The sequence below is a fragment of the Mustelus asterias genome, chromosome 22 (genome assembly GCF_964213995.1).
Source record: "Mustelus asterias chromosome 22, sMusAst1.hap1.1, whole genome shotgun sequence".
NCBI lineage: Eukaryota > Metazoa > Chordata > Chondrichthyes > Carcharhiniformes > Triakidae > Mustelus > Mustelus asterias.
The window spans coordinates 8,874,011-8,900,210 of record NC_135822.1 but is presented as its reverse complement, the minus strand read 5'-3'; the positions used below and the strand labels follow the sequence as shown (position 1 = coordinate 8,900,210).

The 26,200-nt window shown below is 48.6% G+C and overlaps 1 protein-coding gene across 7 annotated transcripts in view; it reads right to left on the bottom strand.

The window, feature by feature from the left end:
• The window catches only part of samd11 (sterile alpha motif domain containing 11), a 328,960-nt gene that overhangs the window by 49,936 nt on the left and 252,824 nt on the right, over positions 1 to 26,200 (bottom strand). For all 7 annotated transcript variants that reach the window (XM_078238728.1, XM_078238729.1, XM_078238731.1 and 4 more), the window contains one exon: positions 24,670 to 24,814. In XM_078238728.1, the coding sequence (XP_078094854.1) occupies positions 24,670 to 24,814 (145 nt within the window). The remainder of the gene's footprint in view (positions 1 to 24,669; positions 24,815 to 26,200) is intronic.

Genomic DNA, 26,200 nt, shown 5'->3' with positions numbered 1-26,200 from the left:
CCCAAAGCACAAACCCCAGGTGGCGAGACCTCCCCCCCCCGTTATTTGTCAGTCGAATAAAAAAGGCGTTACGTTGGCACCCACTAATAAATAGTTGAGATGTACCGCTTTGCAAAAAAAAACACTACAAGTGGATGTATTTTTTTTCTTTCTCTAGCCTTTGTGTTTGCAAGGCAGAGGAAAATCCATAATGTAAGTATCGTAGCTCATTACGAATATACCAGGCATGGAAGTGAAAGTGGAGGGATCAATTCGACCACTTTGCAATGCTTTCAGCTTCTATCAAAGCACCTGGTGTAGCAGTTCCAGTGGCGAGAGCCATTAACCATCACATCACGCAATCAGCGGTATCTGTGTTCGAACGGACCTGCCAACATGTTCGCATTCGCACTTGTGAGATTTCCGCCTTATCTCTCGAGATTGCGGGCTCAGGTGCTCTTAAATTTCAAGCGCGCCCTTTGCCACCTCGGCTTGGTGGGCAGCGACAGCACTAGCACCTGAGGGCGGCACAGTGGTTAGCACTGCTGCCTCACAGCGCCAGGGACCTGGGTTCATTTGCGTCCTTGGGTGGTTGTCTGTGCAAAGTCTGCACATTCTCCCCGTGTCTGGGTGGGTTTCCACCGGGAGCTCTGTTTTCCTCTCACCCGGATCAAAGATGTGTGGGTTAGGTGGATTGGCCATGCTAACTTGCCCCTTATTGTCCTGGGAATTAGCAGGGTAAATACGTGCGGGGATGGTTTCATGGTCATTAGTAGATTCTTAATTCCAGATTTTTACTAAATTCAAATTTCACCATCTGTCATGGTGGGATTCGAACCCGGGTCCCCAGAGCATCACTCTGGGTCTCTGGATTGCGAGTCCAGTGATAATTCCACTGTGCTACTGCCTCCCCCTGTGTGGCTGTACACAAGGTAGCGACAGCTAGTGGAGATACCATCAGCAGCCTGAAGCACGGGCGGCGCGGTGGCACACTGGTTAGCACTGCTGCCTCACAGCGCCAGGGACCCGGGTTCGATTCTGGCCTCGGCTCACTGTCTGTGTGGAGTTTGCACGTTCTCCCCGTGTCTGCATGGGTTTCCTCCGGGTGCTCCGGTTTCCTCCCACAGTCCAAAGATGTGCAGGTTAGGTTGATTGGCCATGCAAAATTGACCCTAGTGTCGGGTGGATTAGCACGGTAATTACGTGGGGTTACGGGAATAGGGCCTGGATGGGATTGTTGTCAGTGCAGACGCGATGGGCCAAATGGCCTCTTTCTGCACTATAGGGATTCTATGATCTTGGGCTACTCTTCATGGGTGCTGACAAATTGCTGCACTGGCAGAGGTACCATCTTTCCGAGATGACTTGAAACTGAGCTGCCATCTCCCCGTTTCGGTTAACGTATGAAGGTCTGTGGCATTTATTATTGAAAATAGGGCGTTTCTATGGGCCAGTACGGTGGTGCAGTGGTAAGCACTGCTGCCTCATAGCGCCAGGGACCCGGGTTCGATTCGCAGCCTTGGGTCACTGTCTGTGCGGAGTCTGCACGTTCTCCCCATGTCTGCATGGGTTTCCTCTGCATGCTCCGGTTTCCTCCCACAGTCCGAAAGACGTGCTGGTTAGGTGCATTGGCCATGCTAAATTCTCCCTCAGTGTACCCGAACAGGCGCCGCAGTGTGGTGGCTAGGGGATTTTCACAATAACTTCATTGCAGTGTTAATGTGAGTCTATTTATGACACTAATAAATAAACATTAAACTTTAAAAAAAGATGTGTAGTTTAGATGGATTAGCCATGGGAAATGTGTGGGGTTATGGGGATAGAGCAGGGGAGAGAGCCTGGATAAGATACTCTGTTAGTGAGTTGGTGCAGACTCGATGGGTCTTATGCAGTGTGGGGATTCTATGATTCTAGAGAGATTTTATTGTGCTCAGAAATTTCCAAAGCATTTCAAAGCTAATGAACATTGACAATCTCAGCAGCTAAATAGTGCAGAGCAAGCTCCCACAAACAGCAGCAAGATAACTGATCAGTTATTCTGTTTTGATGACGTTGTTTAAGAGATTAATGGTGGCCCAGGGACAGGAACCCTCCTGTTCTTTTTTTTATTCATTCGTGGGACATGGGCGTCGCTGGCTCGGCCAGCATTTATTGCCCATCCCTAGTTGCCCCTTGAGAAGGTGGTGGTGAGCTGCCATCTTGAATCGCCGCTGTCCATGTGCTGTGGGTTGACCCACAATGCCGTTAGGGAGGGAATTCCAGGATTTTAACCCAGCGACTGCGAAGGAACGGCGATATATTTCCAAGTCAGGATGGTGAGTGGCTTGGAGGGGAACTTGCAGGTGGTGATGTTCCCATGTATCTGCTGCCCTTGTCCTTCTAGATGGAAGTGGTTATGGGTTTGGAAGGTGGTGTCTAAGGATCTTTGGTGAATTGCTGCAGTGCATGGCACGGTAGCACAGTGGTTAGCACTGCTGCTTCACAGCTCCAGGAACCTGGGTTCGATTCCCGGCTTGGGTCACTGTCTGTGTGGAGTTTGCACATTCTCCTAGTGTCTGCGTGGGTTTCCTCCGGGTGCTCCGGTTTCCTCCCACAGTCCAAAGATGGGCGGGTTAGGTTGATTGGCCATGCTAAAATTGCCCTTAGTGTCCTGAGATGCGTACGTTAGAGGGATTAGTGGATAAATATGTAGGGATATGGGGGTAGGACTTGGGTGGGATTGTGGTCGGTGCAGACTCGATGGGCCGAATGGCCTCTTTCTGCACTGTAGGGTTTCTATGATTTTCTATGCATCTTGTAGATGGTACACAGTGCTGCTACCGAGCGTCGGTGGTGGAGGGAGTGAATGTTTGTAGATGTGGTGCCAATCAAGTGGGCTGCTTTGTCCTGGATGGTGTCAAGCTTCTTGTTGGAGCTGCACCCATCCAGGCAAGTGGGGAGTATTCCATCTCACTCCTGACTTGTACCTTGTAGATGGTGGACAGGCTCTGGGGAGTCAGGAGGTGAGTTACCCGCTGCAGTATTCCTAGCCTCTGACCTGCTCTTGTAGCCACTGTGTTTATGTGGCGAGTCCAGTTGGGTTTCTTCCTACAGAGAGAACCTTGGAAGCTTCTGCAGCCAGCTGAGAGAGCCGACAGGACCTCAGTTTAACATCTCACCTGACAGCTTAATGTTCCCTCAATACCGCAGTGAAGTGTCATTCATTCTGGATTATACCCTCAGGTCTACGGAATGGACTTTGCAATCTACTCTGACCTCCGGACTGAGAGGTGAGTGTGCCACCACTTAGCCAGGGTTAATGACCCTTTAGGAGGATGCCATACACACTCAACTCCCAATTTCAACACAGCTTCCAAGAATAGCCGTGGGAAAGGCCCAGAAAAGGGCCATCTCCCATCTCCCTGGGAGAATGGGATTGACGTGCTTGTTACGTCTGAGAACGAAATGTCAGAGCAGGTTTGCCTGAGTGAATCAGATTGGCAGTGAGGATGGGGAGAGAGGGAGCTAAAGAGAGAGAGAGAGGGAGAGCGAGAGAGCGAGAGAGAGAGAAAGCAATGGGACTGGGAGCAGGGTCCAGTCAGATACAACTTATAGGCGAGTGTGTGGTTAGACTGGGGTAATTCTCCCATGATGTGGAGATGTCGGCGTTGGACTGGGGTGGGCACAGTAGGAAGTCTCACAACACCAGGTTAAAGTCCAACAGGTTTATTTGGTAGCACAAGCTTTCGGAGTGCTGCTCCTTCGTCAGATGAGTGGGAGTTCTGTTCACAAACAGGGCATATAAAGACACAAACTCAATTTACAAAATAAAGCTGTCCCTCATTGGTCTATTCCCTGCAGCCTCATATTGACTAGCATCACATAGGAAGGACTAAGTGTTGAAGATAAAGCTGCGGCAGGTTATAGAAACATTAAAGTCCCAGCAATCACAATATTTTGGAGAGGTGGAGTGTGTGTGCGCATGCGTGTGTGCAATGTGCATGTTTGTGTCTGTGTGTGTGCCTGTGTGTGTGTGTGTGTCTGTGTGTATATGTCTGTGTGTGTGTCTGTGTGTGTGTCCGTGTGGGTTTGTATGTGTGTGTGCTGGGTGCATGTGTGTGTGTGCATGCGTGTGTTTCTGTGTCTCTGTGCGTGTGTGTGTGTGTTTATGCTTGTGTGTGTGTTTCTGTGTGTCTGTCTCTGTGCTTATGTATGTGTGCGTGTGTTTATGTTTGTGTGTGTGTGTGTGTTTCTGTGTGTGTGTATTTCTGTGTGTCTGTCTCTGTGTGTATATGTGTGTGTCCGTGTGAGTGCGTGTGTGTGTGTGTGTGTATGTGTGTCCCAGTGTGTGTGTGTCCGTGTGTGTGGTGGGGTGAGGGTTGGGGGGGTTGCTGCAGGGGAAAGAGTTGGAATATAAAGAAGTTTCTAATGGCTCAAAGGAGTGAGTGAGCGGCACTGACCGAGGGGGTCAGTGACACACAGTGTGCATGTGGAGAGATACACTGAATAAAACATGCGGCCCTCCCGATACATAGACTCGGGGAGAGGTAATGAGGGAAAATATGTCAACCAAAAAAATTCAGCACTTAAAAATGAGATCAAATGAACTGCAAGCCAATCTCAATAACTGTCATTAGCTAGGACCTTTCAACAAGCACAATGGGTTGGCTGAAACGCCAACTAACTAAGGCAGTATTCTCAACATGCACAGCTGCTGCCTTCTCATCACTTTTATAGCTCGCAAGATGCCACAACTGGAGAGACAGTTATTCTGTGTGGTTAGTTAGCTATCAAGTGGAAAATGTGCACACTGGTGTCAACCCAACACCTAGCAAGGATCGACTGTCAAAGTGCAGAGAGACCACCTTTGTAGCTTAGATTGGCAGATGACAATGTACTGCAGAAGTAAGAGTCCCTGGTGCTTAGGGCCGCGTAGAATTAATTTCTGATTCTCTTTTCTGTGAAAGGAGATGGGGAAAATGCAGGGAATAGGATCAGAGTAGACTCATAGAATCACAACAGCGCAGAAGGAGGCCATGCGGCCCATCGAGTCTGTACCGACTCTCCGACAGCAATCCCACTCAGGCCCTATCCCCGTAACCCCCTGTATTGACCCCACTAATCCCCCTAACCGACATATCTTGGGATACGAAGGGGCAAATATAAATACAAACACATCTTTTTTTACTCTGGAATCATAACAGAAAATGAGAATTTCTACCTCTGTACTAGCATCTAGTTCTCTATCTATCCACCACTGCTTAACTGAAGGGCAGCAGGCTGGCACAGTGGTTGGCACTGCTGCCTCACAGCGCCAGGGACCCAGGTTTGATTCCTGGCTTGGGTCACTGTCTGTGTGGAGTCTGCACGTTCTCCCGTGTCTGCGTGGGTTTCCTGCGGGTGCTCCGGTTTCCTCCCACAGTCTGAAAGACGTGCTGGTTAGGTGTTAAATTCTCCCTCAGTGTACCCGAACAGGCGCCGGAATGTGGGGTGATTAGCGGATTTTCATAGTCGCTTCATTGCAGTGTTAATGTAAGCCTACTTGTGACACTAATAAATAAACTTAAAATCTTTGGACTGTGGGAAGAAACCGGAGCACCCGGAGGAAACCCACGCAGATACGGGGAGAACATGCAGACTCCACACTGACAGTGACCCGAGGCTGGAATTGAACCCGGGTCCATGGCGCTGTGAGGCAGCAGTGCTAACCACTGTGCCACCGTGCCACCCTTCAGTTAAACAGCTAGTCAGGGTGGGTGGTTAGATAAGTAGGTGTTGGTGTGGAGGTTGCAATTTCATTTTGAGTGATTATTCCAGAGTAAAGAAAGATGTACTGGTATTTATATAGCGCCTTTCCCATACACAACAAATGAAGTATTTTTGAAGTGTGGCACAGCGGTAACGTAGAAAGGCAGCAGCCAATTTATGCACAGCAAGCTCCCACAAACAGCAATGTGATAATGAGCAGATCATCTTCTTTCTTTGTGATGTTGATTGAGGGGTAAATATTGGCCAGGACAACGAGGAGAACTCCCCTGCTCTTCTTCCAAATGGTGGCATCTTTTACATCCAATCGGGCAGGCAAATGGGGCCTTGGTTTAAATGCCTCCTCCAAAAGACAACACCTCCAACTGTGCAGCACGCCCTCAGCACTGCACTGAAATGTCAGGCCAGATTTTGGTGCTGAAGTCTCGGGTGTGAACACAAACTAAAAACCAATATACTCTTGAACGGGCTCGAGGGTGGCACGGTGGCACAGTGGGTTAGCACTGTTGCCTCACAGCGCCAGGGACCTGGGTTCGATTCCTGGCTTGGATCACTGTCTGTGTGGAGTCTGCACGTTCTCCCCGTGTCTGTATGGGTTTCCTCAGGGTGCTCCAGTTTCCTCCCACAGTCCAAAAGACATGCAGGTTAGGGTGGATTGGCCATGCTAAATTGCCCCTTAGTGTCCAAAGATGCGCAGGTTAGATGGATTGGCCATGCTAAATTGCCCCTTAGTGTCCAAAGATGCGCAGGTTAGGTAGATTGGCCATGCTAAATTGCCCCTTAGTGTCCAAAGATGTGCAGGTTAAGTGGATTAGCCATGCTAAATTGCCCCTTAGTGTCCAAAGATGTGCAGGTTAAGTGGATTAGCCATGCTAAATTGCCCCTTAGTGTCCAAAGATGCGCGGGTTAGGTGGATTGGTCATGCTAAATTGCCTCTTAGTGTCCAAAGATGTGCAGGTTAGGTGGATTGGCCATGCTAAATTGCCCCTTAGTGTCCAAAGATGTGCAGGTTAGGGGGATTAGCCATGGTAATCAGCAGATTCCAAAGACGTGTTGGTTAGGTGCATTGGCCATGCTAAATTCTCCCTCAGTGTACCTGAACAGGCGTGGGAGGGAGTGTGGCAATTCGGGGATTTTTCACAGTAACTTGATTGTAGTGTGAATGTTAGCCTACTTGTGACACTAATAAATAAAGTTAAAGTTTTTAGAATCAGATAGAATAGAAGAACATCATTCGGGTTTGTGCTGGGTCTGTGAAATATCTATCCCACTCTTTCCCAGAAGGCTATAGATTCTTGCAGATTAATAGCATCTCCAGTTATTGAAAGAAGGAGCAGGTGGCAGCAGTTACACGGTCAAATGTCCCAGGTGAGCGTACTTGAAAGAATTGTCCAGAAAATGAATCACTGATGTGTTGGAGCTCTAGGGCACTCTGAGGAACCTCTTCACTTCCCAGCACAAGTATCACATCAAATGTCATCTTAAAAAAAAATCTGAAAGGGAGTTTCCAGTTGGGACCCATCAAGAAAACCTACTTCCTCTTTTGAAAAGTCCAGGATAAGAAAGCATAACCTCAAAACGAGAGCAAAACTGTTCAGGGGGGGGATCTCAGGTAGCAATGATTTCACCCAAAGGGTAGTAAAAATCAGGAACTCACTTCCCCGCCCCCTCCTCCCCACACCTTGAAATAAAGTTGTCAAGGCTGGTTGAGGGGGTCGATTGAAAGTTTCAAAGGTGAGATTGATTGCTTTTGTTAGGCAAGGGTGTCAAGGGTCGCTGAACCAAGTGAGGCAAATGGAATTAAGGTACAAAACCAGCCCTTATCTAATTAATTGGGCGGCACAGTGGTTAGCACTGCTGCCTCACAGCGCCAGGGCCAGGGATCGATTCCAACATTGGGTCACTGTCTGTGTGTAGTCATTCTCCCTGTGTCTGCGTGTGTTTCCTCCGGGTGCTCTGGTTTCCTCCCATGGTCCGAAAGATGTGCTGGTTAGGTGCATTGGCCGTGCTAAATTCTCCCTCAGTGTACCCGGACAGGGATTTTCACAGTAACACAGGGGAGGCGATGGCCTAGTGGTATTATCGCTAGATTATTAATCCAGAAACTCAACTAATGTTCTGGGGACCCGGGTTCGAATCCCGCCACGGCAGATGGTGTAATTTGAATTCAATAAAAAATATCTGGAATTAAGAATCTACTGGTGACCATGAAATTATTGTCAGAAAAACCGATCTGGTTCACTGATATCCTTTAGGGAAGGAAATCTGCCATCCTGACCCAGACTGGCCTACATGTGACTCCAGAGCCACAGCAATGTGGTTGACTCTCAACTGCCCTCGGACAACTAGGGATGGGCAATAAATGCTGGCCAGCCAGCGACGCCCATGTCCCATGAATGAATAAAAAGAAAAATTCTCTCCGTGTCTGGGTGGGTTTCCTCCAGTTTCCTCCCACAGCCCGAAAGACGTGCTGGTTAGGGTGCACTGGCCGTGCTAAATTCTCCCTCAGTGTACCCGGACAGGCGCCGGAGTGTGGTGACGAGGGGATTTTCACAGTAACTTCATTGCAGTGTTAATGTAAGCCTACTTGTGATACTAATAGAAATGAATAGAAATCATGCTTGACTTTCTGTCTGGGGTTGGTTTAACAGAGTGAGTGGGAATAAAGTGAAGAAAATCAACGACATTCAGCCAGACCTCAGAAGCTGCCCATTATTCACAAATTTACACTTTAAATGTTTTGCTAAACTAGATAATTATTGCAGGAAACATGGATGATAAACAGCGCACTTCCAAAGCAAAGATTGCCGTTCTCTCACGACATCAGAAGGAGAATGTGACGTTAAAACATCCTGTTTAAAATGAAGGGGGTGTTTCCAACAGGTTCCATGTTGGGGAGACGCACCAAGCACAGGGTTCAACGACTCAACTCTACCCGACTAATTCTGCCCTCCAACTTGCACTTCAGAGGTGTCAAGAGGCTGGAGGCACTGGGGTTATTCTCCTCAGCGCAGAGAAGGTTCATGGGAGGTTTAAATAGAGGTGTTCAAAAATACGAGGGGCTTTAACCAGGGTCAAACTGCTTCCACTGCCGAGAGGGTCAGTCAGCAGAGGGGGGAGAGGGGGGAGAGAGAGGGGGGGGGGGGGGGGGGGGGGGGCGCGCGGGGACGGGGGGCCATAGATTTGAGGTAATTGGCAAAAGAAGCCAAAGATGTTTTCATTTCTTCTTAACTCACAGAGAGTTCTGATGATCAGGGACGCGGCGTCGGGAAGGCTGGCAGAGGGAGCTTCAAAAAAAAGGGAATTGGTTTGACAAGTTCCCAGTCCATGCCACTGCGAGGCCCACTTGCTGGCGGTGTGGACAAGGGGGACCCTATCTTTGGCGACAGGGTGGCACAGTGGTTAGCACTGCCGCCTCACAGCGCCAGGGATCCAGGTTCGATTCCGGCCTTGGTCACTGTCTGTGCGGAGTCTGCACATTCTCCCCGTGTCTGCGTGGGTTTCCTCCAGGTGCTCCGGTTTTCTCCCACACTTCAAAGATGTGCGGGTTAGGTTGATTGGCCATGCTAAATTGACCCTAGTGTCAAGGGGATTAGCAGGGTAAATACATGGGGTTGCAGGAATAGGGCCTGGGTGGGATTGTGGTTGACACAGACTCGATGGGCTGAATGGCCTCCTTCCGAACTGAAGGGATACTGTAATACCGTAATAAAGTTCCCAGTCCATGCCACTGCGAGGCCCATTTGCTGGCGGTTTGGACAAGGGGGACCCTAACTTGGTTGGCATGATGGCGCAGTGGTTAGCATTGGTACCTCACAGCGCCAAGGATCTAGGTTCAATTCTGGCCACGGGTCACTGTCTGTGTGGAGTTTGCACATTCTCCCTGTGTCTACGTGGGTTTCCTCCGGGTGCTCCGGTTTTCTCCCACACTGCAAAGATGTGCGGGTTAGGGAGATTGGCCATGCTAAATTGACCCTGGTGTCAGGGGGATTAGCAGGGTAAATGTATGGGGTTACGGGAATAGGGCCTGGGTGCGATTGTGGTCGGTACAGACCCGATGGGCCGAATGGCCTCCTTCTGCACTGTAGGGATTCCATGGAGTCTATGGAAATACTTGGAGGGGAAAATTTTGTTAGAATATTTAAATGTATTTATTAGTGTCAGAAGTAGGCTTACATTAACACTGCAATGAAGTTACTGTGGAAATCCCCGAGTCGCCACACTCCGGCGCCTGTTCGGGTACACTGAGGGAGAATTTAGCATGGCCAATGCACCCAACCAGCACGTCTTTCGAACTGGGGGAGGAAACCGGAGCACCCGGAGGAAACCCACGCAGACACGAGGAGAATGTGCAGACTCCACACAGACAGTGACCCAAACCGAGAATCGAACCGGGGTCCCTGGCGCTGTGAGGCAGCAGTGCTAACCCACTGTGCCACCGTAATATGGGAAAAGAGGGCGGGAAAGAAGTTTATTTGATAAACCTGGCACAGGCACAATGGGCCGAATGGTCTCTTTCTGTGCTGTATGATTCTATGCTTCAGTGAAGAGAGAGAAATATACCAATGGCAGCGCTCAAACAAAGCATTCAACAGAATCACAAACTAAATCCTCCAAAATTTAATATTAAAATAACATCAGTAGATTTGGTATTTTCTGGAAGGCTTAAACAACCCTCGAATTATAATCTCGCAGCAATAGATATCTTCTGTTTTTACACTCGATTCCCCTTCAGAATTCTGTCAATGCTAGTCAGATAAAACACTGACGACTGAGGCAACTGGAATTTTAGTTGAATAAAGGAATGTGGAGCAAAGGCAGGTAAATGGATTTGAGGTACAGATCAGTCATGGTCTAACTGAACGGAATAGCAGGCTTGAACAGTTCCTGACATGAGGAACCTAGGAATAGAGCAACACAGGAAGTAGGTGCAGAAGTCAGCAAATATAGCCCCTCGGGCCTGTCCCGCGATTCAATCAGATCATAGAACATAGAACATAGATCATAGAACATAGAACATAGAAAAGCTACAGCACAAACAGGCCCTTCGGCCCACGAGTTGCGCCGAACATGTCCCTACCTACTAGGCTTACCTATAACCCTCTATCTTACTAACTTCCATGAACCTATCCAAAAGTCTCTTAAAAGACCCTATCGAACCCGCCTCCACCACCACTACCGGCAGCCGATTCCACGCACCCACCACCCTCTGAGTGAAAAACTTACCCCTAACATCTCCCCTGTACCTACTCCCCAGCACCCTAAACCTGTGACCTCTTGTGGCAACCATTCCAGCCCTGGGTAAAAGCCTCTGAGAATCCACTCTATCAATACCCCTCACCATCTTATACACCTCTGTCAGGTCACCTCTCATCCTTCGCCTCTCCAAGGAGAAAAGACCTAGCTCTCTCGACCTATCCTCATAAGGCATGCCACCTAATCCAGGCAACATCCTTGTAAATCTCCTCTGCACCCTTTCTATGGCTTCCACATCCTTTCTGTAATAAGGCGACCAGAACTGGGCACAGTACTCCAAGTGGGGTCTGACCAGGGTCCTATACAGCTGCAGTATTATCTCCTGATTTCTAAACTCAATTCCTCTATTGATGAAGGCCAGTATTCCATACGCCTTCTTAACCACAGCCCCTACCTGCAACGCCACTTTGAGCGTCCTATGAACCTGGACCCCAAGATCCTTCTGATCTTCCACACTGCCAAGCGTCTTACCCTTAATATTATATTCTTTCATCCTATTCGACCTGCCAAAATGAACCACCACACACTTATCTGGGTTGAAGTCCATCTGCCACTTCTCCGCCCAGTCTTGCATCTTATCTTGCATGGCTGACCTCTCCCTGGTCTCAAATCCACCTCCCCACCTGTTCCCCATATCCCCTCATCCCTTTTTTATTAGAAACATGTCTATCTCCTTCTTGAAACCATTCAATGATTCAGACTCCCCCGCGCGATGGGGCAGCGAGTTCCACAAATTCACCACCCTCTGCGAGAAGTAGTTCCTCCTCATCTCAGTTTTAAATCGACCGCCTCACAACCTGTGACCGCCTGTGACCTCTTAAGGGTGAATTCCACCCTTAAAATCCATTTTGATTTTCATGAAGATCACCGCCGGAATTCTCCAGTCTCGCACGCCCCGCTGCCGCTGCCAGCGGGAACGGAGAATTTGGCGCTCGGGCAGATCTCCATTCATTGCAGCGGGACTGGAAAATCCCAGCTGCGGGCGAGGCTGGAGAATCCCAGCCACGGGCGAGGCTGGAGAATCCCAGCCGCGGGCGAGGTTGGAGAATTCTGGCCTACATTTTATTGGAAGTAAGCCAACACTTCCCGACACTCTTGGTAACTGTACAATTCTAGATTTAACTCAATGCCTATCAGACATATCTGAATAGGAAAATATATATTTTTTAAATGATTGTTGAGAACGCAGAGCTCACTAAAGGCTGGAGGGAGGTGCAGCCTTCCTGGTAAAGGAGTGAAACCCTCCCCCCTTAACAAATAGGAAACATGTTTTTCATTTTGTTTTATGTAGCGAGTGGTTTGGATCTGGAATGCAGTGCCCGGGAGAGTGTGGCGGAGGCAGATTTAATGGTGGCTTTCAAAAGAGAGTTGGGTAATTATCTGAAGAGAAAGTATTTGCAGGGTCACGGGCTAAAGGCGGGGGAGTAGAACGAGCAGAGTTGTTCCTGTGTGAAATAACTCCCCAGAGGCCGGTGCCTCTTCACCAGACTTCCTTTATTTACAAACTTATCTCCACTCCTAAACCAATGTCCCTTACAGAAGGGACCAATGTCCCTTACAGAAGGGAATCTGCCGTCCTTACCCGGTCTGGCCTACATGTGACTCCAGAGCCACAGCAATGTGGTTGACTCTCAACTGCCCCTCTACCACTCAATGGCCACTCAGTACAAGGCCAACTAGAGATGGGCAATTAGTGCTGGCCCAGCCAGCGATGCCCATGTCCCACGAATGAATAATAAAAAAGAACCCCCTGAGGCATTTTGCTCGAGGCTGCTGGGAAACTAGGGCGGCCATGTTGAGAGGTGAGCGGCAAGGGCCGAGGGTTAAGTTGTGTGCTTGGCGGGACCTCTCCCTGTGATTACAGCTAATTGCAATCGATGCCAGCCTCCTCCTCGCAGTTACCGTTGCCGGTTTAATTGAGTGTTACTCATCTGCAGTCTGTCCACGGTGGCAGAAGCAATTGGCAGGCTTTGCAACTCCTTGGGCCGTGCAGCCTGCCGGGGACCCGGCTAATTGCGAGCCCTCGGGGATTAGGGCAGGTGATTACACAGTTCAGAGTGTAATTACATAAGCAATGCCTGGCTGCCGCCCCGGCTGAGAGGCTAAGGTCACAATCTGCATTACCTGAGATTAATCTCAGCTGCCAGCGAGTGCAAGGTACTCACAGAGCACTTATGTGATTAGCATTAACATTCAGTGGCATCAAATCGATTAGTAGCTTCGCGCAGACAGTCCGTGCCGCACAATTAGTTTAGAGGTGCATTGGTGGCATCTTTATTACACTGCCATCATTTTCATCTTGTCAGATTTTTAACACCCTCAATATTAACAGCTGATAATCAAGAGCCTCAAATCAAAATAGATTTTTAACAGCGGATAGACAACAGGAGATAGCAGGCACCTAACGCTGCAATATTCTCTCTCTCGCCTTACCTCCCCTTCTTGCTAAAAGGAGAGAGGTGTTGTCGAACCTCTTCACCACGCACTCGTCAGGACAAATGCAGCAGTGGGAGGTGATGGCCTACTGGTATTATCGTCAGATCATTAATCCAGAAGCTCAGCTAACGTCCCAGGTTCGAATCCCGCCACAGCAGATGGATGGCACGGGTTTGCGTGGGTTTCCTCCGGGTGCTCCGGTTTCCACCCATAGTCCAAAGATGTGCGGGTTAGGTTGATTGGCCATGCTAAATTGCCGCTTAGTGTCAGAGGCATTAGCAGGGTAAATACGTGGGGTTACGGGGATAGGGTCTGGGTGCGATTGTCAGTGCAGGTTCAATGGGCTGAATGGCCTCCTTCTGCATTGTAAGGATTCTATGATTCTATATTACTGAGTGGCAGAGGGCAGCTGAGAGTCAACCACATTGCTAAGGATGGATTGTGTGAAAGGCGCTCTGTTGCCATATTGGTGGGGAGCATTTCAGAAGAGCCATGGTTAAGCAAAATAGTTGGGATCAAGTCACATGTAGGCCAGACCAGGTAAGGATGGCAGATTTCCTTCCCTAAGGGACATTAGTGAACCAGATGGGTTTTTTCGACAGTTGACAATGGTTTCATGGTTATCAGTAGATTCTTAATTCCAGAGTTTTTTTTTATTGAATTCAAATTCCACCATCTGCCGTGTCGGGATTCGAACCCGGGACCCCAGAACATTAGCTGAGTTTCTGTTTTAATAGCCTGGTGATAATACCACTAGGCCATCGCCTCCTCCAACGGGGAGGCCAATATTTGGTTCAAAAAAAAAGGAAGTTGCAAAAGAAGCTGACTTGAGGTTGGGTAAAGGTCATTCCATCTATTGAGGTTCCTCCCTCTCGGAACCTCTGTGATTGAAATTCATTCCTCTAGCAGCCTAATTCTCCTATGAATGCTTTTTGCTTTAGTGCCCTAACTCTCTCAGTTTAGCACCTGACTTTCATCTTAAATGACCCTCACGTTATTTTCTCAGTGGGATCAATGATTCACAGATCATTCGAAAGATTGATCCCAATGAGTAAACTCCAAACAACACATCTGCTTTTACATGCACTGATCCAAACGTAACTATGTTGGACACCATTCCCACCTCGCTTTGAAATAATAATCTGTAACACCGCTGGACACCCTCTCCTCAAAAGATGACAAGTTGAAACTGCTCTTTTCTCTCCTTACAGATGCTGCCAGACCTGCTGAGATTGTCCAGCATTTTCTCTTTTGGTTTCAGATTCCAGCATCCGCAGTAATTTGCTTTTATCCAGTGCTGTTTCCGAGCAAGGATTGTTTCGGGGTGGGGGGAGGGTGGGGAAGATGTCACATGAGTCTATACAGAGAGGCTGGAAGCATTCTTGGAAGTTCATAGAATCATGGGATCCCTACAGTGTAGAAGGAAGCCATTCGGCCCATCTGCACTGACTACAATCCCACCCAGGCCCTATTCCCGTAACCCCACACATTTATCCTACTAGTCCCCCTGACACTAAGCGGCAATTTAACCTGGCCAATCCACCTAACCCGCACATCTTTGGACTGTGGGAGGAAACCGGAGCACCCGGAGGAAACCCACGTAGACATGGGGAGAACGTGCAGACTCTGCAGAGAGTGACCCAAGCCAGGAATCGAACCCGGGTCCTTGGCGCTGTAAGACAGCAGTGCTAACCACTGTGCCACCGTGCCACCCTCTGAAGAATTTGTGTGGCACCGTGGCACAGTGGTTAGCACTGCTGCCTCACAGCGCCAGGGTCCTGGGTTCGTTTCTGGCCTTGGGTGACTGTGTGGAGTTTGCACGCTCTCTCCGTGTCTGTGTGGGATTCCTCCAGGTTTCCCCCCACGACACAAAAAAGGGGTTGCAGCTTAATGTCAGAACAGAAAGATGATACCTCCGACAGTACAGAATAATTCACCAGCTCAAGTCTCTGGAGTGCGACTTGACCTCATAATCTCTGGACTCCGAGGCCGGAGTGCTATCAACTGAGCCATCGCTAAACCAAGACTGAAGGATTGGGTCCACACCCAGATAAAGGTTTCAAATGCAGAACAGTGGTCCAAAGTCTTAAACCCAATTATTCATGGGCACACTCCCACTCCCTCAGCACGAAGGTTGCTGCGATCTGACAGTCTCACTCAAACAAAGCAGAAGGATGGATTGTGTGAAAGGCGCTCTGTTGTCATCTTGGTGGGGAGCATTCCAGAAGAGCCATGGTTAAGCAAAATAGTTGGGATAGAATAAAATGAGTGTATACAGGAGTAGGGATGTCTTGCTGCAATTATGCCGGGCCTTGGTGAGGCCACCCCTGGAATATTGTGTGCAGTCTTGGTCTCCTTATCTGAGGAAGGATGTTCTTGTTATAGAGGGAGTGAAGTGACAGTTTACCAGACCGATTCCTGGGATGGCGGGACTGATGTATGAGGAGAGATTGAGTCAGTTCGGGTTATATTCGCTGGAGTTCAGTAGAACGAAGGGGGATCTCATAGAAACCTATAAAATTCTAACAGGACTAGACAGGGAGGATGCAGGAAGGACGTTCCTGAAGGTGGGGGTGCCCAGAACCAGGAGTCACAGTCTGAGGATACGGGGTAAACCATTTAGGATAGAGATGGGAATTTTCTTCACCCGAGAGTGGCGAATGTGTGGAATTCAATACCACAGAAAGTAGTTGAGGCCAAAACATCGTGTGATTTCAAGGACTCTTGGGGGGGGAAGGGAATCAAAGAATATGGAGGGCTGGCAGGATCAGACTATTGAGTTGGATGATCAGCCATGATCACAATGAATGGTGGAACAGGCCAAAGGGCCGAATGGCCTCCTCCTCTCCTATTTTCTATGTTTCACTATAGATTTATTTATTTTTATTTATTAATGTCGCAAGTAGGCTTACATTAACACTGCAATGAAGTTACTATGAAAATCCCCTCGTCGGCACACTCCGGCGCCTGTTCGGGTACACCGAGGGAGAATGTAGCACGGCCAACACACCTAATCAACACGTCTCCCGCGCTGTGGAAGGAAACCGGAGCACCCGGAGGAAACCCACGCAGACACGGGGAGAACGTGCAGATTCTGCACGCAAGCCGGGAATCGAACCCGGGTCCCTGGCGCTGTGAGGCAGCAGTGCTGACCACTGTGCTGCCTACAGAGGTTAATGCTTGGTAGAAAAAGGTTCTCTTACTGACTGATTTTCTATTACCTTGGGAAAAAAAAAGGCTAAATACTGAACAGATACAAATAATCGAGACATTAGATGAAGCCAAACAATAAAAAGGAGGCAAGAGATGAAATCTTTTCAAACCGGATGTGTTACTGGAGGATAGGCAAGGGGAATAGTGCAGCTTGCATGTTATACGCATTAACCAATCTTGTTCAATGGGCGAGACTGTCTTAAATAACAGAAAACAAATGTAAACATTAATGTTCAGGTCTTGACAACCGATTTAGGTCCAAGAATGGTTATAACTAGTCGAGGGCCAGGCTTGACTGGGTCGATGGTGCTGATGTATTGTCCCTGTAATGTTGAGGGTTATTCGGCTGCTGTAACTAATACCAGGAATTCCTCTGTGGGCAATTATTTCCTTTTTTTTTTCAAACACAGAAACCAGGCTGCTGTTTGCGACCCAGATCTTTCCCTGCGGTGCACTCCCTGGGACACAGCTGGAATTTTAAGGGGATGGATGATGGCCCCACAGACTCTCCCCAATCTGCCTTCTGCTGTGTCAGATATTTCTCCTCTAAAAATACAATCCAGAAGTGCGGATTTAGAACGCTCGTAAGTCAGAAAGGAAACACAGCGTCAACCTATTTGGGGCCCTTGTTAAAGGGGACAATGTCTTTCACTGATACACTTCATATTTTTAATAAATAAAGCACATTTCTTGTAATGCTTTTAAATGAAGCCTTTCGCAGCTTCCTGCGCATTTTTAGCCTTTGCAGTCATCTATCCTATAATGTCCCACAAGGGCGGCACGGCGGCACAGTGGTTAGCACCGCTGCCTCACAGCGCCAGGGACCCAGGTTCAATTCCGGCCCCGGGTGACTGCGTGGAGTCTGCACGTCCTCCCTGTGTCTGCGTGGGTTTCCTCCGGGTGCTCCGGTTTTCTCCCACAGTCCAAAGGATGTGTAGGTTAGGTGGATTGGACATGGTAAATTGTCCCTTATTGTCCAAAGGTGTGCGAGTTAGGTGGATTGGCCATGCAAATTGCACCTTAGTGTCAAATATGTGCAGTTTAGGTGGCTTAGCCATGCTAAATTGCCCCTCAGTGTCCAAAGATCACAGAATCCCTGCAGTACAGAAGGAGGCCATTCGGCCCATTGAGGCTGCACCGTCCACAATCCCACCCAGGTCCCCATTCCTGTAACCCCACGTATTTACCCTGTTAATCCCCTGACACGAGGGTCAATTTAGCATGGCCAATCAACCTAACCCGCACATCTTTGGACTGTGGGAGGAAACCGGAGCACCCGGAGGAAGCCCCCGCAGACACGGGGAGAATGTGCAGGTTTGATGAATTGGCCATGCTAAATTGTCCCTTAAGTGTCAGGGGGATTAGCAGGATAAATACGTGAAGTTACGGGGATAGAGCCCGGCTGGGATTGTTGTCAGTGCAGACTTGATGGGCTGAATGGCCTCCTTCTGCACTGTAGGAATTCTATGATTATAATCCTGCCTGTTGCATTCTTGTCCCCACCCCCCGCCGTCCTGCCCAGTGCTCAGACAGAAACTACTCCCTCGCCTCTCTGAGTTACCAGGACTATTGTTCTGCAAGAGCAGATATGTATTAATTTTTACTGATAAGCGTTTTTAAAAAAAATATTCGACACAGGTGAAGAAATGGTCTCGAAAACACAATGTGGATAGCAAACAAGGCTAAAACCCAAATAACTTCGTTTGGAATAAGCAGAAAATAAAATCAATAATAAAAGCACCATACACATCCAAAGTATTTGATTTATTAAATCTGCATCCTAGTTGTAAATCTTTAATCCGATTTTGTTCTGTAATCTGGTGGAAAGGTATTGCATTTAGCGGTTAATTTGATAGTCTCTGCTTTCACATTAGTTTAGTGGGAGCCATTCATCTATTTTATTACATACCTATTCCTGACAGCTTTTAAACACCACAACACCCAGGGAAGGCTATAATTCATCACACTTCACCTAATATTGTCCGTAATGTGTGGAGTAGGCTACTTCCTGAAGGCAGGGGGCACTCGGTGTTGGACTGACTCAATATTTTTTTGGAAGCGCAGGATCAGGGTTTGACTCATTTTGACTCATCCCCTGTTTTGTTTCTTATTGTCACTTCGAAGACAGGGGGGTTTTTTCTGACCCCAGCTGAGGGAAACTTCCGGGTTTATCTATGAAATCTCTGTCGTTGCCTCGGTAAACACAACCTCTTTCACCCACACGGCGCTCTCAAATTTTCCTTCACTTCAGCGACAGTCTTGAATCCCTCCGCAGTCGCACATGGAAATGTCACAAGAATGACTGAGGCAATTATAGCCTCCCGACAGTGCAGACAGAGGCCATTCAGCCCAACGGGTCTGCACCGACTCTCCAAAAGAGCATCTTACCCAGGTCCTCCCATCCACCCTATCCCCGTAACCCCACGCATTTAGCATGGCCAATCCACCTAACCTGCACATCTTTGGGCAATAAGGGACAAATTAGCATGGCCAATCCACCTAACCTGCACATCTTTGGGCAATAAGGGACAATTTAGCATGGCCAATCCACCTCACCTGCACATCTTTGGACATTAAGGGACAATTTAGCATGGCCAATCCACCTAACCTACACATCTTTGGACATTAAGGGACAATTTAGCATGGCCAATCCACCTAACCTACACATCTTTGGACACTAAGGGGCAATTCAGCGTGGCCAGTCCACCTTGCCCACACACCTTTGAACGCTAAGGTGCAATTTAGCATGGCCAATCCATCTAACCTACACATCTTAACACACTAAGGATAAATTTAGCATGGCCAATCCACCTAACCTGCACATCTTTGGACTGTGGGAGGAAACCCTCGCAGATATGGGGAGAACGTGCAAACTCCATACAGTCACCTGAGGGCAGAATTGAACCCGGGTCCCTGGCACTGTGAGGCAGCCGTGCTAACCACTGTGCCACCGTGCCGCCCATTCGAGGTGGAAAATGTGGTGGGAGGAGATGATTGGTTGGGGTTGAGAGTCAGGACATGCTGCGAGGTTGGATTGTATTCTGTGTTAACAGAATCATATATCCATCTTTTTAAAGTGGACTGTGTCTAACCATCCTGTATCTCACCCTAGCACTGGATGCTATTCCCAACCCTGTTCTCCTTTACCTTCATACAAAGGCTAGTGGAAACCTGGAACTCTCTTCCACCTGAGAAACCACAACACTGAGGATCAGTTGAAAACTTGAAACTGAGATTGATAGATTTTTGTAAGTTAGAGAGTTTTAAGGGATCTGAAGCCAAGCTGGGTAAATGAAGTTAACCTACAGTTTTTTAAAAATTCATTTTTGGGACATGGGCGCCGCTGGCTGGGCCAGCATTTATTGCCCATCCCTAGTTGCCCGAGGACAGTTGAGAGTCAACCACATTGCTGTGGCTCTGGAGTCACATGTAGGCCAGACCGGGTAAGGTCGGCAGATTTCCTTCCCTAAAGGGCATTTGTGAACTAGATGGGTTTTTCCGACAATCGACAATGGTTTCATGGTCATCGGTAGATTCTTAATTCCAGATATTTATTATGAAATTCAGATTCCACCATCTGCCGTGATGGGAATCATGATCTAATTGTATGGTGGAATAGATTTGAGAAAGACCTCCTCCTATTCCTTTGTCCACCACAAAATTCAACCCCAAAAAACTCCACTTGTGCTTATCAAGACTAACACACCAATGCATTACCAATGGGACAGTTAGGAGCCACCATCAGGCCCCATCTATCTGCTCCGGTGTGTCAGGTGGATGTAAAAGGTCCCATGACACTATTCAACAAAGAGCAGCGAATCCCAGACAACATTCCTCCCTCAAACAGCAAATCAGCTGGATAGGTCATTCATCTCAATGGCTAAGGAACATTGATGTGGGGCAGACAGGCTGTTGTGCTTATTGCGAAACAACGAAGATCACCTTTCAAGCCCAGTTCACTGGTTGCCAAGTGCTCTGGGACAGTCCAAAGAGGCACTACACGGGTGGTTCTATTCAACCAAAATGTTGCCCACATAAGAATAATTCCAACACGGCCTAGAGAAAGTAGCAGAGAGGAGAGGGTGGCATGGTGGCACAGTGGTTAGCTCTGCTGCCTCACAGCGCCAGGGACCCAGGTTCAATTCCGAACTTGGGTGACTGTCTATGCGGAGTTTGCACATTCTCCCCGTGTCTGTGTGGGTTTCCTCCGGGTGCTCTGGTTTCCTCCCACATTCCAAAGATGCGTTGGTTAGGTGAATTGGCCATGCTAAATTGCCCCTTATTGTCCAAAGAAGTGTAGGTTAGGTGAATTAGATGTGCTAAATTGCCCCTTAGTGTCCAAAGGTGTGTAGGTTAGGTGGATTGGCCATGCTAAATTGCCCCTTAGTGTCCAAAGATGTGTAGGTTAGGTGGATTGGCCATGCTAAATTGCCCCTTATTGTCCAAAGATGTGTAGGTTAGGTGAATTAGATGTGCTAAATTGCCCCTTAGTGTCCAAAGATGTATAGGTAAGAGGGATTAGCCTAAATGCACAGGATTACTGGGATAGAGCATGGGGGCGGGCCTGCGTAAGATGTTCTTTTGAAGAGTCGATGCAGACCTGATGGACTGAATGGCCTCCTTCTGCACTGCAGGGATTCTAAGGACACAGAGTATTTAAAGAGCAGGCCTCCTTGTGGGGGGAAAATCCAGTTCTGTTTCAGACTGTAGCTCCGCTAACCCAAGCTTGTGCTGCTTCACCAACTCATAGTCCCATCAATTTAAGGTTACTTCCCGTTTGCAGATGAATCAGATGACCACAGGCACAGCTACAGAGCACCTCAGAACCACAGCAACGAACTGGGACTAGATACTGCTTCACATAAAAACCCCCAGCTCTCCCTGATTTACATCACACAATATCCTTGAGCCTTTGCCAAGGAGAGAGCAGTGGGAATAATTAATGTCCGGTGCATTCTGCACACTGGCCGCTGGGATTTTCCAGCCCCTCTACCCCAAACCCCGCACTGGGTTTCCCCACGGCGGATGCAGCTTGTCGTCGGCAGCTGGCGGGATTTTCCAGTCCTGCCAAAGTCTGTGGGCATCCGCGTGGCTCGCCCTATCTGCCGCCAAGCGAACCCGCCGCGAGGGGTCAACCTCGGCAGGACCGGAAGATCCGACTAGCTGGAGGGGCCGGAATATCCCGCCCACAGTGAGTGCTGGCCATTAATGGGTGCATCTACCCCCCAAATCCATCACGCAAACCAACCTCCCATCCAAGGGCAACACGGTGGCACAGTGGTTAGCACTGCTGCCTCACAGCGCCAGGGACCCGGGTTCGATTCCCGGCTTGGGTCACTGTCTGTGTGGAGTCTGCACGTTCTCCGTGTGGGTTTCCTCCGGGTGCTCCGGTTTCCTCCTACAGTCCAAAAGCTGCACTGGCTAGGTGCATTGGCTATGCTAAATTCTCCCTCAGTGTACCCGAACAGGCGCCGGAGTGTGGCGATTAGGGGATTTTCACAGTAACTTGATTGCAGTGTTAATGTACTTGTGACAATAATAAATAAACTTTAAACTTCAACTTTGACTCTGTCTACACTTCCCGCGGCCTCGGAAAAGTAGCCAGCATAATTAAGGACCTCACGCACCCCGAACATTCTCTCTTCCACCTTCTTCCGTCAGAAAAAAGGTACAAAAGTCTGAGGTCACGCACCAACCGACTCAAGAACAGCTCCTTCCCTGCTGCCGTCAGACTTTTGAATGGACCTACCTCGCATTAAGTTGATCTTTCTCTACACCCTAGCTATGACTGTAACACTACATTCTGCACTCACTCCTTTCCTTCTCTATGAACGGTATGCTTTGTCTGTATAGCGCGCAAGAAACAATACTTTTCACTGTATCCCAATACGTGACAATAATAAATCAAATCAAAATTGCAAAGCGGCGAGAATAAAACAAATAATCTAAATAAAAAAGAGCGAAAGGATGCTAAATAAAATACTCTGATTGGGTTATGGTATCCAGGAGGTTCAGAGCACTTGGAGCCGCACAGAAGGGCCTTTGCCGTGCAGATTACAAGGTGGCTACTTCAAGTTCTGTCGTTAATGTGGGGGAATACAATACTATTCTCTTTTGCTTCTTTTATTCACAAGTCATTGTCTGCCATCTGTCAGTTTTCAACTATGAGTAGGCTCTTAATCTCTGGAATACCCTCGCTAAACCTCTGCACCTCTCTCCTTCTTGGAGACTCCACCCCTTAAAGCCTACCTCTTCGATCAAGCTTTTGGTCACTGGCCCTAATGACTTGGGGTCATTCAATGATTCGCCTGTGTAAGGTCTGTAGATATTTTGCCACGCTCAAAAGCGGTTTGGAGATCCTTGTCGAAATGAGAGCCAAGTGGCGGAAGAAGCGCAGGCGCAGGCTGAAGCGTAAAAGGCGAGAGATGAGGCAGAGGCCCAGGTGAACGACTGCTGAAGACGCTGTACTGACCAGGCTTTGTTAAATCTTACATGGCAAATGGACTCTGACGCTTCTGTTTATACATCTTTTTCTAAGACCATCAGTTCAGAGGCACCTCGGACGCTGGTCATGAGAAGATCTTGTACATTGATCTGTTGACTGGGCCTTTATGTACAGTCGTTGCGAAATAAAATGGGAAAACTAAAAAAAAAAAGGTCGCCATAGTCCCAGATGACTAGTGGCTTTGGAGGCAGTTCAGAAGAGGTTCACTGGATTGATTCCAGAGCTGAGGGGGTTTGTCGTATGAAGAGAGATTGAACAGTTTAGGCCTCTCCTCTCTGGAATTTAGAAGAATGAGGGGAGATCAAATTGAGCTAAATAGGATGATAAAAGGTATGGATAAAGTAGACGTGGAGCAGATGCTTCCTCTTGTGGGGCATTCTAGGTCGAGAGGTCATAGTCTTAGGATAAGGGGCAGCAAATTTAAAACAGAGTTGAGGAGAAACTACTTCTCCCAAAGGGTTGTGAATCTGTGGAATTCGCTACCCCAAAGTGCGGTGGATGCTGGGACAGTGAGTACATTTAAGGAGGAGTTAGACAGGTTTTTAATTGGTAATGGGTTGAAGGGTTATGGGGAGAAGGCAGGAAAATGGGGTTGAGGAGCATATCAGCCACGGTGGAGCAGACTCGACGGGCCGAATGGCCTAATTCTGCTCCTATATCTTATGGACTCACAACCATAGGTTGCTCTCCCCTTTGAGGGGGAGAGCTGTGATGATTTAACCTGAGGATCACCACACCCCGGGGGAGGGGTAAGATTGAGAAGGCGGGGCATCGATGAATAACCTCCACCGGTACGGGAATTGAACCCGCGCTGTTGGCGTCGCTAACCAGCTGTCCAGCCAACTGAGCTAAACCGACTCCCATGTGAATGGTGCTGTCTGAAGACACCATTTTGCCGTTTTACTTTTATCCCGTCTATTTCAGATGCCGGTTGATGTGCCTTACCCCTCACACCTACGGCATTCAAAGAGGCCGAGAATGGCTTTCGCCTCCTGAAAGATTGCAGAGTACAAAACCTGAACATCTCAATTATTTCAAAATGTAGCGTCAGTCCGGTGTGACAAAGCCTCAGCTTTTTTCCAGTCTCTGTGTTAAACTCGAACGAGGACATTCCGAGAACAAACAATGAAAGATGGAGAAAAATGGAACCAAACAAAACCACACAAACATGGGCACAGCGGGTCACGTAAATTCACAATTATAAATTATAGCAACAGTTTTTAAGTAAAGCTGGAGCTAGACAAAAAAAAAAGATTGCCACTTGTCCAAACAACAATGGTTTCTTTCACAGAAATGTGGGTTTTCGATTAGAAGTGGCAGTTTCAAATAATGAAAGGCGGAATTTTACCGGCACGTCCCCCCCCCCCCCAAGGTTCATACAATCCCGCCCAAGGCCAACGGGGAATGCCGTTCTCCGAGCCTCGCCCGCCCCCGGAATCGGGAAGGGCGTGCCGGTAAAATTCAGGCCCAAGTCAAGGGACGGATACGTTTGGATTCGTGAACTGGAACCCATTGACGGTTGAGTTGACACTGACCTCTCGTTGAAGTGGGCATCTCTGTGCTGAGGGAGGCCCTGTTTCCTCCTCTGACTCGATGAACTGCTGGAAGAGGGAATGTGAGCCTCCATGGCGCTGGAGTTCCGAACGGCAGCCACCGCTTCTTGCCGAGCCCTCAGGAGGTCTGCAAAAGAGGCAAGAAACGTTCACGTTCAGTTTTGGAGCTGCCTGCCCTGAGGGCCCAGGTAAACAGACCCTTCAGCCCTTCACCATGAAGACTAACCCAAAGCCATGGCACGGCGTTTGTTTTCAGTCTGCCCGTGCTCGCATCTAGCTCGTTAACGACTATTTAGATCCCAGAATTTCCCTGTAGCGTGAGCGTTTTGGATTGATGAGGCAACAGTTCCTGGCTTCACACTCTCCCACTGCCGGGTGGTGACTACTCTGACCACGCTGGCCTCAAAACCGGAGAATCCCGCCTGAGATCATAAAATTATAGAATGCCTACAGTGCAGAAGGAGGCCATTCGGCCCATTGAGTCTGCACCGACCGCAATCCCACCCAGGCCCTAACCTCATAACCCTATGCATTTACCCTCGCTAGTCCCCCTGACACGAAGGGGCAAATTAGCACGGCCAGTCCACCTAACCCGCACATCTTTAGACTGTGGGAAGAAACCGGAGCACCCGGAGGAAACCCACGCAGTCATGGGGAGAATGTGCAAACTCCACACAGACAGTCAATTACCCAAGGCTGGAATCGAACCGGGATCCCTGGCGCTGTGAGGCAGCAGTGCTAACCACTGTGCCACCGTGCCACGCATTTGGACTTCACAGTTTCATTGTAATTAGAATTTAACGGGCCAATCCCCTACTTCACTCAAACAACCAAAGTAAGTAATGCTGGGACGTAAAAAAAATACAATTGGAACTAATTGTGAGAATCAAATCTACTTTAGTACATCTGGTACATGTCATGCACGGCCACTCAACCTAACCCGCACATCTTTGGACTGTGGGAGGAAACCAGAACACCCGGAGGAAACCCACGCAGACACGGGGGGAATGTGCAGACTCCACACAGACAGTGACCCAAACTGAGAATTGAATCTGGGTCCCTGGTGCTGTGAGATAGCAGTATTAATCACTGTGCCACTGTGCCGCCCTGGACCTTTGCATGGTCCAACCCCCACCTGCTACGATTCCCATGGCGGGTGGGATGGGAGGATTCCAGCCAACATATCCCATTCTCAGAGGTGAGCAGTTTGTGATCAAGGAACCTCAACTGAGATGAAAGCCAAATACCGCAGGTGCTGGAATCGGAAACAGAAGCAGAAAATACTGGAAAATCTCAGCAGGTCTGACAGCAACTGTGGAGAGAGAGAATAGAGCCAATGTTTCGAGTCTAGATAACCTTTTGTCAGACAAGAAAGGTTGGCGATATTCTCCCTCCACAGATACTATCAGACCTGCCGAGATTTTCCAGCATCTTCTGTTTTTGAGCCTGAACTGAAATGCTCAGGTTTGACTGGTACGGAATTGAAGGTATGGCCAGAGTTTACCTTGACAGT